The 16,606-nt window shown below is 45.3% G+C and overlaps 1 protein-coding gene and 1 pseudogene across 1 annotated transcript in view; one reads left to right on the top strand and one right to left on the bottom strand.

Moving 5' to 3' along the window:
- LOC135519834 (focal adhesion kinase 1-like) overlaps window positions 1-16,606 on the top strand; it is a 36,273-nt gene that overhangs the window by 13,712 nt on the left and 5,955 nt on the right. The window contains exon 4 of the mRNA XM_064945042.1: window positions 2,874-2,928. Within this exon, the coding sequence (XP_064801114.1) occupies window positions 2,874-2,928 (55 nt within the window). The remainder of the gene's footprint in view (window positions 1-2,873; window positions 2,929-16,606) is intronic.
- Window positions 8,271-15,860, bottom strand: LOC135520956 (cytochrome P450 2F3-like; annotated as a pseudogene).

The following is a 16,606-nucleotide window of genomic DNA, read 5'->3' as shown; positions in this document are numbered from 1 at the left end:
AGCACGGTGGTGGTGGTGGTGGTGGTGGAGGAGAGGAGAAAGGCCGTTGGTGAATGTTCCTCATTGGAGCCGGTTGGTGACGTTGGTGACTTTATGTTCCTCATTGGAGCACGGTGGTGGTGGAGGAGGAGAAAGGCCCTTTGGACTTTATGTTCCTCATTGGAGCACGGTGGTGGAGGAGGAGAAAGGCCGTTGGTGACTTTATGTTCCTCATTGGAGCACGGTGGTGGTGGAGGAGGAGAAAGGCCGTTGGGGACTTTATGTTCCTCATTGGAGCACGGTGGTGGAGGAGGAGAAAGGCCGTTGGTGACTTTATGTTCCTCATTGGAGCACGGTGGTGGTGGTGGAGGAGAAAGGCCGTTGGTGACTTTATGTTCCTCATTGGAGCACGGTGGTGGTGGAGGAGGAAAGGCCGTTGGTGACTTTATGTTCCTCATTGGAGCACGGTGGTGGTGGAGGAGGAGAAAGGCCCTTGGTGACTTTATGTTCCTCGTTGGGCCGTTGGTGACTTTATGTTCCTCATTGGAGCACGGTGGTGGTGGAGGAGGAGAAAGGCCGTTGTTGACTTTATGTTCCTCATTGGAGCACGGTGGTGGTGGAGGAGGAGAAAGGCCGTTGGTGACTTTATGTTCCTCATTGGAGCACGGTGGTGGAGGAGGAGGAGAAAGGCCGTTGGTGACTTTATGTTCCTCATTGGAGCACGGTGGTGGTGGAGGAGGAGAAAGGCCGTTGGTGACTTTATGTTCCTCATTGGAGCACGGTGGTGGAGGAGGAGAAAGGCCGTTGGTGACTTTATGTTCCTCATTGGAGCACGGTGGTGGTGGAGGAGGAGAAAGGCCCTTGGTGACTTTATGTTCCTCATTGGAGCACGGTGGTGGAGGACGGTGGTGGTGGTGGGGAAAGGCCGTTGGTGACTTTATGTTCCTCATTGGAGCACGGTGGTGGAGGAGGAGAAAGGCCGTTGGTGACTTTATGTTCCTCATTGGAGCACGGTGGTGGTGGACTTTATTTTTCCTCATTGGAGCACGGTGGGAAGGAGAAAGGCCGTTGGTGACTTTATGTTCCTCATTGGAGCACGGTGGTGGAGGAGGAGAAAGGCCGTTGGTGACTTTATGTTCCTCATTGGAGCACGGTGGTGGTGGTGGAGGAGAAAGGCCGTTGGTGACTTTATGTTCTCATTGGAGGACGGTGGTGTTTATGTTCCTCATTGGAGCACGGTGGTGGTGGAGGAGAAAGGCCGTTGGTGACTTTATGTTCCTCATTGAGCACGGTGGTGGAGGAGGAGAAAGGCCGTTGGTGACTTTATGTTCCTCATTGGAGCACGGTGGTGGTGGAGGAGGAGAAAGGCCGTTGGTGACTTTATGTTCCTCATTGGAGCACGGTGGTGGTGGAGGAGGAGAAAGGCCGTTGGTGACTTTATGTTCCTCATTGAAGCATGGTGGTGGTGGAGGAGAAAGGCCGTTGGTGACTTTATGTTCCTCATTGGAGCACGGTGGTGGTGGAGGAGGAGAAAGGCCGTTGGTGACTTTATGTTCCTCATTGAAGCACGGTGGTGGTGGTGGAGGAGAAAGGCCGTTGGTGACTTTATGTTCCTTATTCACGGTGGTTGTGGAGGAGAAACCGTTGGTGACTTTATGTTCCTTATTGGAGCACGGTGGTGGTGGAGGAGGAGAAAGGCCGTTGGTGACTTTATGTTCCTCATTGAAGCACGGTGGTGGTGGAGGAGAAAGGCCGTTGGTGACTTTATGTTCCTCATTGGAGCACGGTGGTGGTGGAGGAGGAGAAAGGCCGTTGGTGACTCTATGTTCCTCATTGAAGCACGGTGGTGGTGGTGGAGGAGAAAGGCCATTGGTGACTTTATGTTCCTCATTGAAGCACGGTGGTGGTGGAGGAGAAAGGCCGTTGGTGACTTTATGTTCCTCATTGAAGCACGGTGGTGGTGGTGGAGGAGAAAGGCCGTTGGTGACTTTATGTTCCTCATTGGAGCACGGTGGTGGAGGAGGAGAAAGGCCGTTGGTGACTTTATGTTCCTCATTGGAGCACAGTGGTGGAGGAGGAGAAAGGCCGTTGGTGACTTTTTGTTCCTCATTGGAGCACAGTGGTGGAGGAGGAGAAAGGCCGTTGGTGACTTTATGTTCCTCATTGGAGCACAGTGGTGGAGGAGGAGAAAGGCCGTTTGTGACTTCATGTTCCTCATTGGAGCACAGTGGTGGAGAGAAAGGCCGTTGGTGACTTTATGTTCCCAAAGCAAATGATTTGTTTGTTCTGGACATATTTGCGTTCGTATGTATTTTCTGACTGACTGTATGTTGCAGAGCCAGAACAACACCACTCCACCACACGGGGATATTTGAAAGCCAAATGGCCTGGGTGAATGGTGATGTTATATATATAGGCCAGACTGTGTACTTGGCCTATACAGAGAGAGACCGCTGGCTGGATCTTAACCAAATGATAGGGCTATGGAGGGTGGGGAGTGTGTGGCGTTGACGACACAGTAGCTAGCTATGGCAATGGCCTCAGTCCTGTTGCCATCTGCCAGCTGACAGGTGCTCTATCTGGAGCCAACTGAAAACAGAGTCGTTCTTTAAGAGGGAATTATGCTGTTTTAAAGACAATCTCTTTTAAATAACTCTCAAGTAAAAAAAAATGTTTTAGAAGTAGTGTTTTCACATGTCAGGCTTGATACAGAGTCAGTGACAATGAAAATGTAAAAAAAATGTTTTTGATTTGATTAAAATTCTTTAAAAACACTACTCTGGTTATATATTAATTCAATTTCACCTGCTGCTGACCTCGTTTTGGTGAAATGAGCACACATTCTTGTTGATCAATGCTGTAACGCAGTACTCTTTTTGCTCTGTCCTCTGCAGAAAAGATGTGGGTTTACGAAGATTCTTCCCCAAGAGTTTGCTGGACTCTGTGAAGGTAAGAAGACCTACTTTGCTCTCTTTCCCATCCTGGGGGTTCTAACATAGGCCTCTGCAAACAGGGACATTGTTCAGATTGAAACAGTGCCATCACCTGGCTGGCTGGCTGGCTGGCTGCTCTTCATAGTCTTACCCCAGAGAATAGGTGTCCCAGTTCTGCACAAACCTCACAGTCCTATTGGAAAGCGTTCCGGTGGAATGGTCAGGCTCTCTTCATCCTTCATCCTCTCTGTTTCTGTGTCTGCCCTTACAGGGCTCCAGACTGTGACCATTTACTCACATTTTGCGACCCGTTCACTTAGCTGTACGAGTTAAATGTATTACTAGTCACACTGGTGCAATCTGCACATTCTACCTGGTCACCTCAATCAAAACGTATTTTGATTTTGGGCAAATAAAACCATGAATTTGTCAAACAGTAAAGTGCATTATCCTCATGACTCCTATAATAAAATTGTTGTCCCTGCCACTGTGCCCGGCTGCTGGCATGAGCAAGCCTCTCACACTCTCTCCCCCCTTGTGCACTGCCAAAAATGCCTGCCTCTCCCTCCCACGGATGCTTGCTTCCAGCACACCAAACCCCAACCCCTGTCACTCAAGCAGGCAGCACAGTTCTCCATTAGAAATCCCAGATCATCCTTGTAGGTAATGTCGTGGCGATATTATCTAGCTTAGCTCATGTGCCGAAACATGTCATCGGGTCTAATGGTCGTGTCGATCTTCGCATGTGCAGGTCATCAAATCAAAGGCAATTCTTCGATATACAGTTGTTTTTTATGAAAATGAAAACATATCAGTTTGTCAAATTAGGTTTTGCCTTTAGATTTCAAGAAAACCCCAAACTGTGATGTTGGGCCTCTGGGTTTAGAAACTCTGTTTCCTCTCTGTTTACATTCTCTCAGCATGCAATCAATGCATGCACTCAACAGATGCTTCCAAAACAAGAAGGATACCGCTTTCCACGTTGCTTCTTGATATGAATCCATGTGTTTTCTGTTCTGTACTATTTGTTTGTGTGTCTTGCTCTCTGCAAAGCACTAGTCAGTTTGTCTTAGGAAGCTGGCATATGCCTAAATTAATGCTAATTGCTAACTAACTAAAAGCCATTTAGCTCATGTACTGAGCTAGGGCATAGCAAATAGGATCTCTAAAACATGTTGCTACTAGCCAGCAGTGGTGGTGCTGTAAGTCAGGGTGTTGTTTGTCCAACGGTATGAATTAGAGAGCCTATATTCTTTATATCTTTGTCTAAATATAACATCATATATGGAATGTAGTTAGGGTCCCCTGGGAAACACTGACCAACACTTTGGTTCCAGTGGTGGTTGGTTTCGTTTAAGATGAGGGAGGATGATTTTTTTTATATGCATGACCTTATGTCTGTTACAGTATGTTGGATGACTGTCATTCATATTCCATTCAACCAGCTCAATGTAACATTGCTAGGTTTAGGCAACTTACTACATGGGTCGTATCAACCTATCCTATGAATGAAGGTGGTCATTTCCTTTTATGCCCTCAGGACATGCGTCGGTATTACCCTAACGACCATCAGCTCCTAATGGCCTGGTACTCAGGAATCTACTGTCCCCTCCATCAGGTCCTAATGGCCTGGTACTCAGTGATCTACTGTCCCTCCATCAGCTCCTAATGGCCTGGTACTCAGGAATCTACTGTCCCTCCACCAGGTCCTAATGGCCTGGTACTCAGGGATCTACTGTCCTCCATCAGGTCCTAATGGCCTGGTACTCAGGGCTCTATTGTCCCTCCATCAGCTCCTAATGGCCTGGTACTCAGGGATCTACTGTCCCTCCATCAGGTCCTAATGGCCTGGTACTCAGGATCTGCTGTCCCTCCATCAGCTCTAATGGCCTGGTACTCAAGGGCTCTACTGTCCCTCCATCAGCTCCTAATGGCCTGTACTCAGGGATCTACTGTCCCTCCATCAGGTCCTAATGGCCTGGTACTCAGGGATCTACTGTCCCTCCATCAGGTCCTAATGGCCTGGTACTCAGGAATCTACTGTCCCCTCCCAGTTCCTAATGGCCTGGTACTCAGGGATCTACTGTCCCTCCATCAGGTCCTAATGGCCTGGTACTCAAGGCTCCACTGTCCAGCCATCAGCTCCTAATGGCCTGGTACTCAGGGCTCTACTGTCCCTCCATCAGGTCCTAATGGCCTGGTACTCAGGGATCTACTGTCCCTCCATCAGCTCCTAATGGCCTGGTACTCAGGGCTCTACTGCCCCTCCATCAGTTCCTAATGGCCTGGTACTCAGGATCTCCACTGTCCATGGCCATCTCTACTGTCCCTCCATAATGGCCTGGTACTCAGGGCTGACTGTCCCTCCATCTGTCCTAATGGCCTGGTATCAGGGCTCCCTCCTCAATGGCCTGGTACTCAGGGCTGTATTGCCCCTCCAGTTCCTAATGGCCTGGTACATCAGGTCCTAATGGCTCTACTATCCCTCCATCAGGTCCTAATGGCCTGGTACTCAGGGCTCTACTCTCCTCCATCAGGTCCTAATGGCCTGGTACTCAGGGATCTACTGTCCCTCCATCAGGTCCTAATGGCCTGGTACTCAGGGCTGTATTGCCCCTCCGGTTCCTAATGGCCTGGTACTCAAGGATCTACTATCCCTCCATCAGGTCCTAATGGCCTGGTACTCAGGGCTACTGTCCCTCCATCAGGTCTTAATGGCCTGGTACTCAGGGATCTACTGTCCCTCCATCAGGTCCTAATGGCCTGGTACTCAGGGCTGTATTGTCCCTCCATCAGGTCCTAATGGCCTTGTACTCAGGGCTGTATTGCCCCTCCGGGTCCTAATGGCCTGGTACTCAAGGCTCTATTGTCCCTCCATCAGGTCCTAATGGCCTGACCTGGTCCTAATGGCCTGGTACTCAGGGCTGTGTGCCCCTCCAGTTCCTAATGGCCTGGTACTCAAGGATCACTGGCCATCAGCTCCTAATGGCCTGGTACTCGGGGCTCTACTGTCTCTTCATCAGGTCCTAATGACCTGGTACTCAGGGCTCTATTATCCCTCCATCAGGTCCTAATGGCCTGGTACTCAGGGCTCTACTGTCCCTCTAACCACTCTAATATCAATGCAAATGCAATGGAAAAAATCAAATCAAACCCTGGTCATCAAAACAGCATCATGATCATCAATTTGAAGAAAGAAGTGCAAAAGCAGGTTGAAACTGAGTGTAAAACATGGTTGTTGTGGATATTATTTCATAGCCTATTGCAACGAAATTTACAATGCTTTATAAGGTGATGATTAATTCAGAACACCCATATGCTTATTAGAGTGTATGCATATGCATAGATATTATTAATATGTATAATCTGAATCTGAGGTTTATGAGCCCAAACCTGAAAAAAAACTGAATTAAAATGATGATTGTGCTGTTATACAATATATAGCCAACCACATATTACACATGGCAGAAAAACATCAAAGAAACTGATTTAACATCTTTGGTATTAATGGGCTCTTCTATACTCCAAAATGACACAGTTGAGTAACGGCCTTTGAGTGTGGACTGTATCATTATGCATACTGTATGTACTGGTTACATTATGCTACGCTCCAACATTTCTATTATGAGTCTGGTAGTGAACACATAAGCCTTAAGTGATGCTGTTGGTGATGCTGTTGGTTCATTGATTGTGCAGCATCAGCATTTTTGTATGATTTGGAATAGCCTAATAATAGTGATTTTATTTGTGTTTTTCCTAATTAATTGGGTGACATTACCTTTAGCTATACAGAATATCTCACCATTGTGCGTTTCCATCTCCTCCTCTCTCTCTTTCATTCCTTTCTCAAGCATGTAAAGGGGCTGTCAACAATTTAGTGAAAAATGTTTAATTGCAAAAACATGTTACTATCGATGTTCCTGAAGAGTTTTCACTAGGTTTCCAAATGTAAGCACTGGGTAGCTGCAGGAACGGGGTTAGAGAGGCCATGGCATACAGAGTTTGGGCAGAATATCACATGAAGCACAGCTCTGCTATAAAACCCAAGTAGGTTTCTGGCATCATTGAAAGACTAAACATTGCGAGTGCACAGCCTCCATTCACTATTGAAGTGCATATGGATGACATGTATTTTCCCCTGTTCCTGTTCCTGCCCATTTGATAATGGGACATTCTAAATCTAAACTAATTTGACATCTCAGTAAAGACAAGTTTCAATTGAGAATCGTCTGCTGGGTATAAATATGATGACTTGATGAGAGAACAGCCTGAGGTAAGGAATGGAGCACAAGCTTTATTTTTGTGACTTTCTCAGATCATCAATAGCCTATAGTCACATCATGCAGCCAATATATGTTTTGATTTCTAAGACATTTTAAGGTTTGTATCATTCACAGCTAAAGTTGCCAAGTAACTCTAAATCTAATGAATAGGACCTGTTTCAAATGTTCACTTTTATGCTCGACACAGCCACTTCATATGCACACTCACTCCGGAATGGGGAAAATATCATTTCTATTTTATTCAGCTCAGTTACATTCTATTCTTCTAACTATTAAATCATATATACAATAATGGCATGGGACTTCTAAGCATATGTTGTCAGTTAAATGAACAAGCCTACAGCCTATGGCATGGAGCCTAGCCACATAACATACAGAAGAGCAACTCAGATTCTGTTCTTCTGGAATACTTTTACTCGGATCATAATGTCTTTTTAGACCTGACTAAAATAAATCATGGATTTATTGTGATGGTGTATAATAAATTGATTTATTAGACTTTTTAAATACGGATGTTCCGAAGGCACACATCAACTTGTTTATGTTAATGAACTGTCAACTACCGTGAGACCGGCAGTCTTTTGCTTGACAATAACCGTCTGACAACATTTCATGCCACAGCACCAGGCAAGACAAAATATTCAAGTGCCTTTGAACGGGGTATGATAATAGGTGTCCGGTGCATTGCTTCGTGTAAAGAACTGCAAAGCTGCTGGGTTTTTCATGCTCAACAGTTTCCCTTGTGTATCAAGAATGGCCCACCACTCAAAGGACATCCAGAAGTTGTGATACGTATACTGTATCTCTACCCGAATATACATGATCTAAGTGATTGATCATTGGTGTTCAGCAGTCATAAAAGTTTGCCTTATTTACTTTAAAGAACTACTAAAATAGTGATTTTGTCAGACAGCATAGACAGCAGCTCTGTACAGATGAGATGATGACTTGGAATGAAATAATAAAGTCATCAAATAAAACAAATGTAATAGACACAACAACTGAAATATGTTATTAAAGTGAGGTACTGTGAATCCATGATGGTTAATAAGGGATCAGCAGTAATGGGCATCACTACCATCATGGGACTTTTATTCATGGTGTTATTCTGTGTTACAGCATTCAACCCACATACTATATTTAATGTTAAAACATTTTTTTACCGTGATTTAAAAAAATAATTATGAAACCGAACTGACCTCAAAAAGCACTAATCGCTCAGCACTATTTTGTTTCACCTTTATTTAACCAGGTAGGACAAGTTGAGAACAAGTTCTCATTTACAACTGCGACCTGGCCAAGATAAAGCAAAGCAGTTCGACACATACAGCTACACAGAGTTACACATGGAGTAAAACAGACATACAGTCAATAATACAGTAGAAACATAAGTCTATATACGATGTGAGCAAATGAGGTGAGATAAGGGAGGTAAAGGCAAAAAAAAGGCCATGGTGGCGAAGTAAATACAATATAGCAAGTAAAACACTGGAATGGTAGATTTGCAGTGGAAGAATGTGCAAAGTAGAAATAATCAAATCAAATCAAAATGTATCAAATTGTATTTTTATAGCCCTTCTTACATCAGCTGATATCTCAAAGTGCTGTACAGAAACCCAGCCTAAAACCCCAAACAGCAAGCAATGCAGGTGTAGAAGCACAGGGTGCATAGGAGCAAAATAAATAAATACAGTAGGGGAAGAGGTAGTTGTTTGGGCAAAATTATAGATGGGCTATGTACAGGTGCTGTAATCTGTGAGCTGCTCTGACAGCTGGTGCTTAAAGCTAGTGAGGGAGAAAAGTGTTTCCAGTTTCTGAGATTTTTGTAGTTCGTTCCAGTCATTGGCAGCAGAGAACTGGAAGGAAAGGCGGCCAAAGGAATAATTGGTTTTGGGGGTGACCAGAGAGATATACCTGCAGGTGGGTGCTGCTAAGGTGACCAGCGAGCTGAGATAAGGGGGGACTTTACCTAGCAGGGTCTTGTAGATGACCTGGAGCCAATGGGTTAGGCGACGAGTATAAAGCGAGAGCCAGCCTATGAGAGCATACAGGTCGCAGTGGTGGGTAGTATATGGGGCTTTGGTGACAAAACGGATGGCCCTGTGATAGACTGCATCCAATTTATTGAGTAGGGCATTGGAGGCTATTTTGTAAATGACATCGCCGAAGTCGAGGATCGGTAGGATGGTCAGTTTTACGAGGGTATGTTTGGCAGCATGAGTGAAGGATGCTTTTTTACGAAATAGGAAGCCAATTGTAGATTTGGATTGGAGATGTTTGATGTCGCTAGTCCAGTCGTGAAGGCCCGGTGGGGCTCCGCGTCGGCAGTAAAACCGGTCCGGATAGGTGATTGTAGCCCAGGAGTGGCTGATGGAACTCTTTAGCTGGCTAGCTCCGGAATAATTGATGTTTGCTCCAGGACTGACATAGGCAATAGTCACTCGGATAGCAGCTAGCTAGCTGCAAGATCCAGGTGTAAATGTCCAGAGCTTGCGGTAGAAATCTGGGGATATGGAGAGAAAATAGGTCCGGTAGGCTCTGGTCTGAGTCGCGTTGTACAAAACTGACGATAACTTTTCAGGCTAAAGGACAGCTGATGACCACCAACCGTGGTTAGCTGAATACTAACGTTAGCCAGTAAACTGACGCTAGCTTCTTTGTGGATTTCAGATTTGAGGTGAATAATACTTATTTTTTTTCTTGGTGAGGTGGGTTGCAGGAGAGTGTTTTGAAGTTGAGATTTTTACTGGAAAAAACAATATATAAAGATATGCGAAGAAAATATGTAAATATATATATACACGGGACACGACAAGACAAGGACAAAGAGGACTTCACTCCCAGGACCCTGAGTTTCTCCTGATCCAACTATACTGACGAGAAAAATCTCCAATCATTCGTTGTTAAAGAACACACATCACAAAGTATCACAAAGCATCACATTGTCATGAAAAACAAACAAAAGAACAGACACCCGTCCCTCAGTGGAGGCTGCTGAGGGGAGAACGGCTCATCATAATAATGGCTGGAACAAGCTTATGAAATGGCATCAGACATATGGGAACCAACCTCCTGTGCTGTCCCTACCTCCCTCATCTCTACTCCTCCTCCTGAGTACTCCTCCTGTAGTTCGGCTGCAATTCCCCTCCTGGTCAGCGGGGTGTAGCGATGAGCTGGTAGTGACGCGGCACGTTAGTGAAACTGCTGAACTCTGGGCTGAGGTCAATGCTGTCAGGTCCTCCAGGGCAGGAGAAGGAGAAATGTTGCAGCAGAGACACCAGGAACAGAAAGATCTCCATACGAGCCAGAGACTCTCCCACACAGGCACGCTTACCTGCAGAGAAAACCAAGAAGGCGGGGTTCTTTTGGAAGTTTCCGTTCTGATCAAGGAAGTGATTGGGATTGAAGGTTGTGGGCGTGGCCCAGTGGTCCTGGTCTCTCAGAACAGAGTGCAGCATTGGAAGGATCACGGTGCCCTGAGGGATAGTGTACCCTCTGAATGAGATATTCTTGGTGGCATAGTGCGGGAGGTTCAATGGGGCGATGTCCAGGAAGCGCTGCATCTCGTGGATGACGGCTTCTGTGAAGGGGAGGGACTTCCTGTCCTCCATCTGAGGGACGCGCTGTCGGCCAATCACTGTGTCGATCTCCTGCTGAACGTGCTCCTGAATGTCGGGGTATTTGAGGAGCAGCATGAAGGCATATCTGAGAGTGGTGCTGGTGGTCTCTGTTCCTGCAAGGAAGAGGTCCAACACTGTGGACACCAGGTTCTCGTAATGGAACTCAGAGGAGGACACATCCTTCTCCTGGTTGAGTCTGGTGAGGAAGCAGTCTGTGAAGTCTCTAGGGTTGCCTGGGTCAATGGTCTCCTGGTGCTCGTGGATCTTTTTCATCACAAAGCCTCTCAACTCGTCCATCTGGCGAAAACGACTTGCTGCCGACCAGGCAGTTGTTCCATCAGCCAGGGGAAGATGTTGTACAGCTGTCCACAGGGGCTGCTTCCAAAGCGCAGTACAGCTGAGAGGATGTTGAGCAAGTGCAGAAAGTTGTCATCGTCATAGCCGAAGCGCTGGCCGAACACCAGGGAGCAGATGACGTTGGACACGGTGCGACTCAGGAATGGATGAGGATCAAAGGGCACGGCTTTAGTGGCGCCTAGACTGTCTATGAGGTGTTGGCTCTCCTCCTGTACCCACTCCTCCATCCTCTTACGACCCATCCCAAAGTCTCTCAGCGTGGTCAGGGTGAAACGACGCAGCTGGCGCCAACGCTCCCCATTACTGATGGCCAGGCCGTATCCCCTGGTAACAAGGACCAGGAAGGGGATAGGAGCTCGTCCTGTGAAATCCTCAGCCTGGTCCACCAGAGCCTCTTTGACTGCCCCGTACCCCACCAGCACCACGGCTCGCTGGGGCCCAAGATACACTGTCATCACTGGCCCATACACACCACCCCACTTGGTGAGTGTCTTGAAGGGGGCCTGTTTGTCAATCTGATGCAGGTTGCCTAGCAGCGGCAGGGCACAGGGTCCTGGGGGTAGATGGACATGTCTCTGTCTCCTCAGCCTGAACAACCACAGTAGAAGCAACAACACCAGGCCTCCCAACACCACGCTACTACACATCTCCATTGTTCCAGCCTGCAAAACAAACAACAACGTCTCTTGTTAATGTTCTTCTTCTTATGTAGTACTATATTGCATCACTCCAATATTGTATCCTTCTGCGCGGCAGGATACATTCAGAGTAAGAATTTTCTGATTAGTCCTCTGCACCGGGTTATGTTGCCCCCCTTAAATAGCTGCAGCGGTGCTACTTCCACCTCTTCTCTTTCTCTGCGCATTCCTGAGACGATTTGCTAGGTAAGAGCTGTGTCTTAGTGTATAGGCCAGACGTATACCCACAGCTATTCAATAGCTTGGAGCAGCTAGCTAGCCTCTCCATCTGGGTGCTCTGTTGTCCCCCTCCAACCCCATCCTCTTTTCCCTTACAAACTCACATACAGCTCTATTACACTGCCGGTGTTACACAGAGAGAAACTACCATGTCCAGTATGGTGTTTCGCTGTGAGAAAGGCAAGGTGTCTCTGTCCACAGGCAGCGGCCTGCGTCTCTGAAGGCGGAGCCCAGCAGTCAATCTGAAACACACCCGGCCAATGCTGCCGTCCCCTGCATAGAGACATTAAACACTGGACACCTCCTTTTATACTGTTTTCACACTGTGTATTTATACGCTGGACCTTTGACATGTTGTCATTCTAATATAATTACTACTTTACATTGCATTTTATGTTAGTGTGTATACACACTGTGTGTTTATATACTGGACTCTTGACATGTTATCATTCTAATATAATTACTACTTTACATTGCATTTTATGTTAGTGTGTATACACACTGTGTGTTTATATACTGGACCTTTGACATGTTATCATTCTAATATAATTACTACTTTACATTGCATTTTATGTTAGTGTGTATACACACTGTGTGTTTATACACTGGACCTTTGACATGTTGTCATTCTAATATAATTACTACTTTACATTGCATTTTATGTTAGTGTTTATACACACTGTGTATTTATACACTGGACTCTTGACATGTTATCATTCTAATATAATTACTACTTTACATTGCATTTTATGTTAGTGTGTATACACACTGTGTGTTTATACACTGGACTCTTGACATGTTATCATTCTAATATAATTACTACTTTACATTGCATTTTATGTTAGTGTGTATACACACGGTGTGTTTATACACTGGACTCTTGACATAGCTAATATAAAGTATTTACTAGGGGTTTAACGGTTCGCTAAACCCACGGTTCGGTACGTATTGCAAATTTGGCGTCTCGGTTCAGTTTTGGGTATGAAACAGCGGAAAAATAAAATTCCAACCGGTACTGTAGTTAATTTTAGCAGTTAATAAAAGTTTTAAAAAGCATCCTATTTTTGGCCCAAGTCCAGTTTCTGTGACATCATTCACGATGTTCCTGGCATTGTCTTTCGTGACAGGGATTGTTATGTTGGGCCTCAAGTAGAGGTCTACAAGGTTGGACCCGTTCCGAAATGACCTTGGGCTTTCCCACCCGGCCAAATATGCAAAAATAGATTTTTCAATGTAGACAAGAGACCTGTTCCGAAATGACCTTGGGCTTTCCCACCCGGCCAAATATGCAAAAATAGATTTTTCAATGTAGACAAGAGACCTGTTCCGAAAGGACCCGAGGACGACCAGTTCCGTATAGACGTGGTCAGATCAGAGTGAGGGAAGCAGCAGAAAAGTCCATTTGTAAGCTACTTTATTCACCAGAGCTGATACAGCGTGAGGGAGAGCAGGCGGAGGAGGGGCCTTGCGAGGAAGACGAGGGGCCTTGTAGTGAGTGTACTGTGAGCAAGTGAAACAGGAGCAAGAAGGAGGGAGGGAGAGGCAGTAACCAACCGAACGGACTTGCGCTAGTAGACTAACTTCTAGCTTGTCATAGCTAGGTTGTTTATCATCCAATATGATTATGAAGTACCTGTCTTGACTCCATCAAACCTTGAGAAGCTAGTTGGCCAAGATAGCTAGCTATGTTAGCTAGCCAGATAGCTAGGCTAATTTAGTCTTCATGTGCTTTCTCCCTGTCCTACAGCATTTTTCTGCACCCGCTATAACATCTTCTAAACTGTGTATGTGGCCAATACACTTTCATTTGATTTGACGTTCTTGCCGCCGGCCTTGGCAGCCTCTCACGGTCCCACAGAGCAAACTGAGAGAGGCAGGTGGAGCTCCCATGGGTACTGAATACATTGCTGGGGGGCTACGAACTCCAATTCCATTGCCGGTACCTCATCAGTTCTGGTGCCTATGTCTCAGGGTCTTCTGGTGTTGAAGCCCTGGTTGACTGAATATTTCTGAATGGGTTCAGATGAAAGGAGTGTCAACCTCCATCCTAACCCCTCGTTCTGGACAATGGTTCTGTCTGAGTGACGTGTGAACTGGCCATTACAGTTGTCCACATACACTTCTCGCACTGTCGCTGGTTAACTAGGGGCTTCCCCAGCGTGCTGTGCTCGGCTGGGGCAATGGACTCTTAATTTCACAGACGCAGCCAATGCAAAAGGTTTTATCGGCTTTCGTTTGCTAGGGTGAGAGAGTTCTGGGCCAGGGCCTACCTGAACAGACTCTCATGTTGTTACTGCAGCATTTCGGCTGGCCGGCCTTTTGCTGTGGTGGTGCATTCTTTTGGAGGAGTTACTACCTTGTGGGACCTGCTCAGAGTTCCCCTCTTGGACATTTGCGCCTCGGCCAGTTCGGTGCTGTCTAGCACATGTTGACCCCATCTATGTGGTCAGGAGGGCTGTTCATGGTGTTGTATCTGCTTCCCTGGGAAGGGGCGGAGGGACACAGCAACCATGACTGCTCTGAGCTCAGTCCGGACTGGACTTTGGTCTTTGTCTGACGAAAGACTAGTTCACTGATAAATCTGATACTGTGATACCATATTGGAGTGATCCAATATAGTGCTACTTAACAAAGGCTACGTACAGTATGTAACCATGGTTATGGGAGGTATTGGATTACTCCAATCCTTTTTGTCAGTGATCTACTGCGCCTCGAATAAGGACACGAGGTGGAAGTGGTGCGACTGCAGCTATTTAAGGGGGCAGCCGCAGTACCATGGTTGTGGTCAATCCTACAAATTCAATTCTAATTCAATTCTCTCTCCCTGTAAATTACATTAAATTCAATTCAAAATTCAGGTCAGTTTTTTAATTTGGAGATAATTAAATTCCTCAAAATTCCAGTGTTTGGTAAATTCCAATAATTGAATTCCCAATTCAATATTATCCACAACAATTCCACAAATTAAAATTGAATTCCCTCAGGCTTTCAAGCTCATCATGTCACTGTTCAGACAGCCTACAGTAGCTATACTGGAAAGATAGTACCTTTTTTCTAAGAATGTATTCCTATCTAGAACCTAAAAGGGTTCTCCGGTTGTCCCCATAGGAGAACCCTGTGAAGAACCATTTTTGGTTCCAGGTAGAACCCTGTTGGGTTCCATGTAGAACCCTTTCCCCAGGGTTCTACATGGAACCCAACAGGGTTCTACCTGTAACCAAAAAGGGTTACCCTACGGGAACAGCCGAAGAACCCTTTTGGAACCATTTTTTCTAAGAGCGTAGATTATTAGGTTACAAATCCCACAGAACATTTTGATACTATTGATACTACTGTGCATTAATTCCATTAACTGGGAAATGTAAAATATTAAATCAAAGATCAAATGTTTTTTAAATTATAATTCACTTCCAAATTAAAAAAAATCTAATTTCAATTCAAGTCAAATTCCATAACTGAAAAAAAATACAAAATTGAATTAAAAAAAATTCTCCACTTCAGAAGTGAATTCAAGAATTGAAATGGAATTTCTAATTAAATCGGAATTGACTCCTGGACTAACCTGAAAATCCTTACTCGGAAAGTATCCTGCGGCACGGAAGGATACCATATTGGAGTGATCCAATAGCTCACATAACCGTGTTTACATACTTAATCTTCGTTGTTGTTGTTTCTTCTTTAACCCACCTACCTATCTTTAGTGTTTTCCTTCTCTCTGTGTTGCTCTCTGTCTCTGTTGCCTGCCTGACTGAGTGTGTGTGTGTGATGCAGATGTTTGCAGAGATAAGGGTGTGTGTTGGAACTTACTGTACTGGAACAGAAGTGAACAACGGATTATGTGATTGGCTGCTGAGTTGTGCTGACATACTTTACACAGATTGCACCTTCACCCCAATCCCTTCCTGCTTTTTAGAATCTGAGGCCAACATTACCAAAGCAGATGACAGTGCAGAAATCACCAGGAGTGGAAAGGAATAATATCTAATACTTTGTCTGTCTCTGTTTTAAAACTTTTATTTGTATTTTTTACTGTTTTAAACATAATTTCCTGCAATTCTGCGTATTTTGAAATGACTATAGGCCCATGACCAGGGTGGAAAACAGGTCAGATGTATTCAGGACGACTTCGTTACTGGACAGTGAGGTCCAGAAGTATTTGGACAGCGACACATTGTTTGTTGTTTTGGCTCTGTTCTCCAGCACGTTGAATTAGAAATGATACAATGTCTATAAGGTTAAAGTGCAGACTGTCATCTTTAGGGTTTTCATCCATATCAAACTGTTTAGAAATTACAGCACTTTTTCTACATAGTCCCCCCATTTTAGGGAAACAAAAGCATTTGGACAAATGTATTTATAAGTGTATTAAAGTAGTCAAAAGTTGCGTATTTGTTCCCATATTCCTAGCACGCAATGACTACATCAAGCTTGTGTCTCTACAAACGTGTTGGATGCTTTCGCAATTTGCTTTGGTTGTGTTTCAGATCATTTTGTGCCCAATAGAAATGAATGGTATT

The sequence above is a fragment of the Oncorhynchus masou genome, chromosome 29, assembly GCF_036934945.1.
Source record: "Oncorhynchus masou masou isolate Uvic2021 chromosome 29, UVic_Omas_1.1, whole genome shotgun sequence".
Taxonomy (NCBI): Eukaryota; Metazoa; Chordata; class Actinopteri; order Salmoniformes; family Salmonidae; genus Oncorhynchus; species Oncorhynchus masou.
The sequence above is the reverse complement of the archived record's forward strand: the minus strand, read 5'-3'. Positions and strand labels throughout refer to the sequence as shown.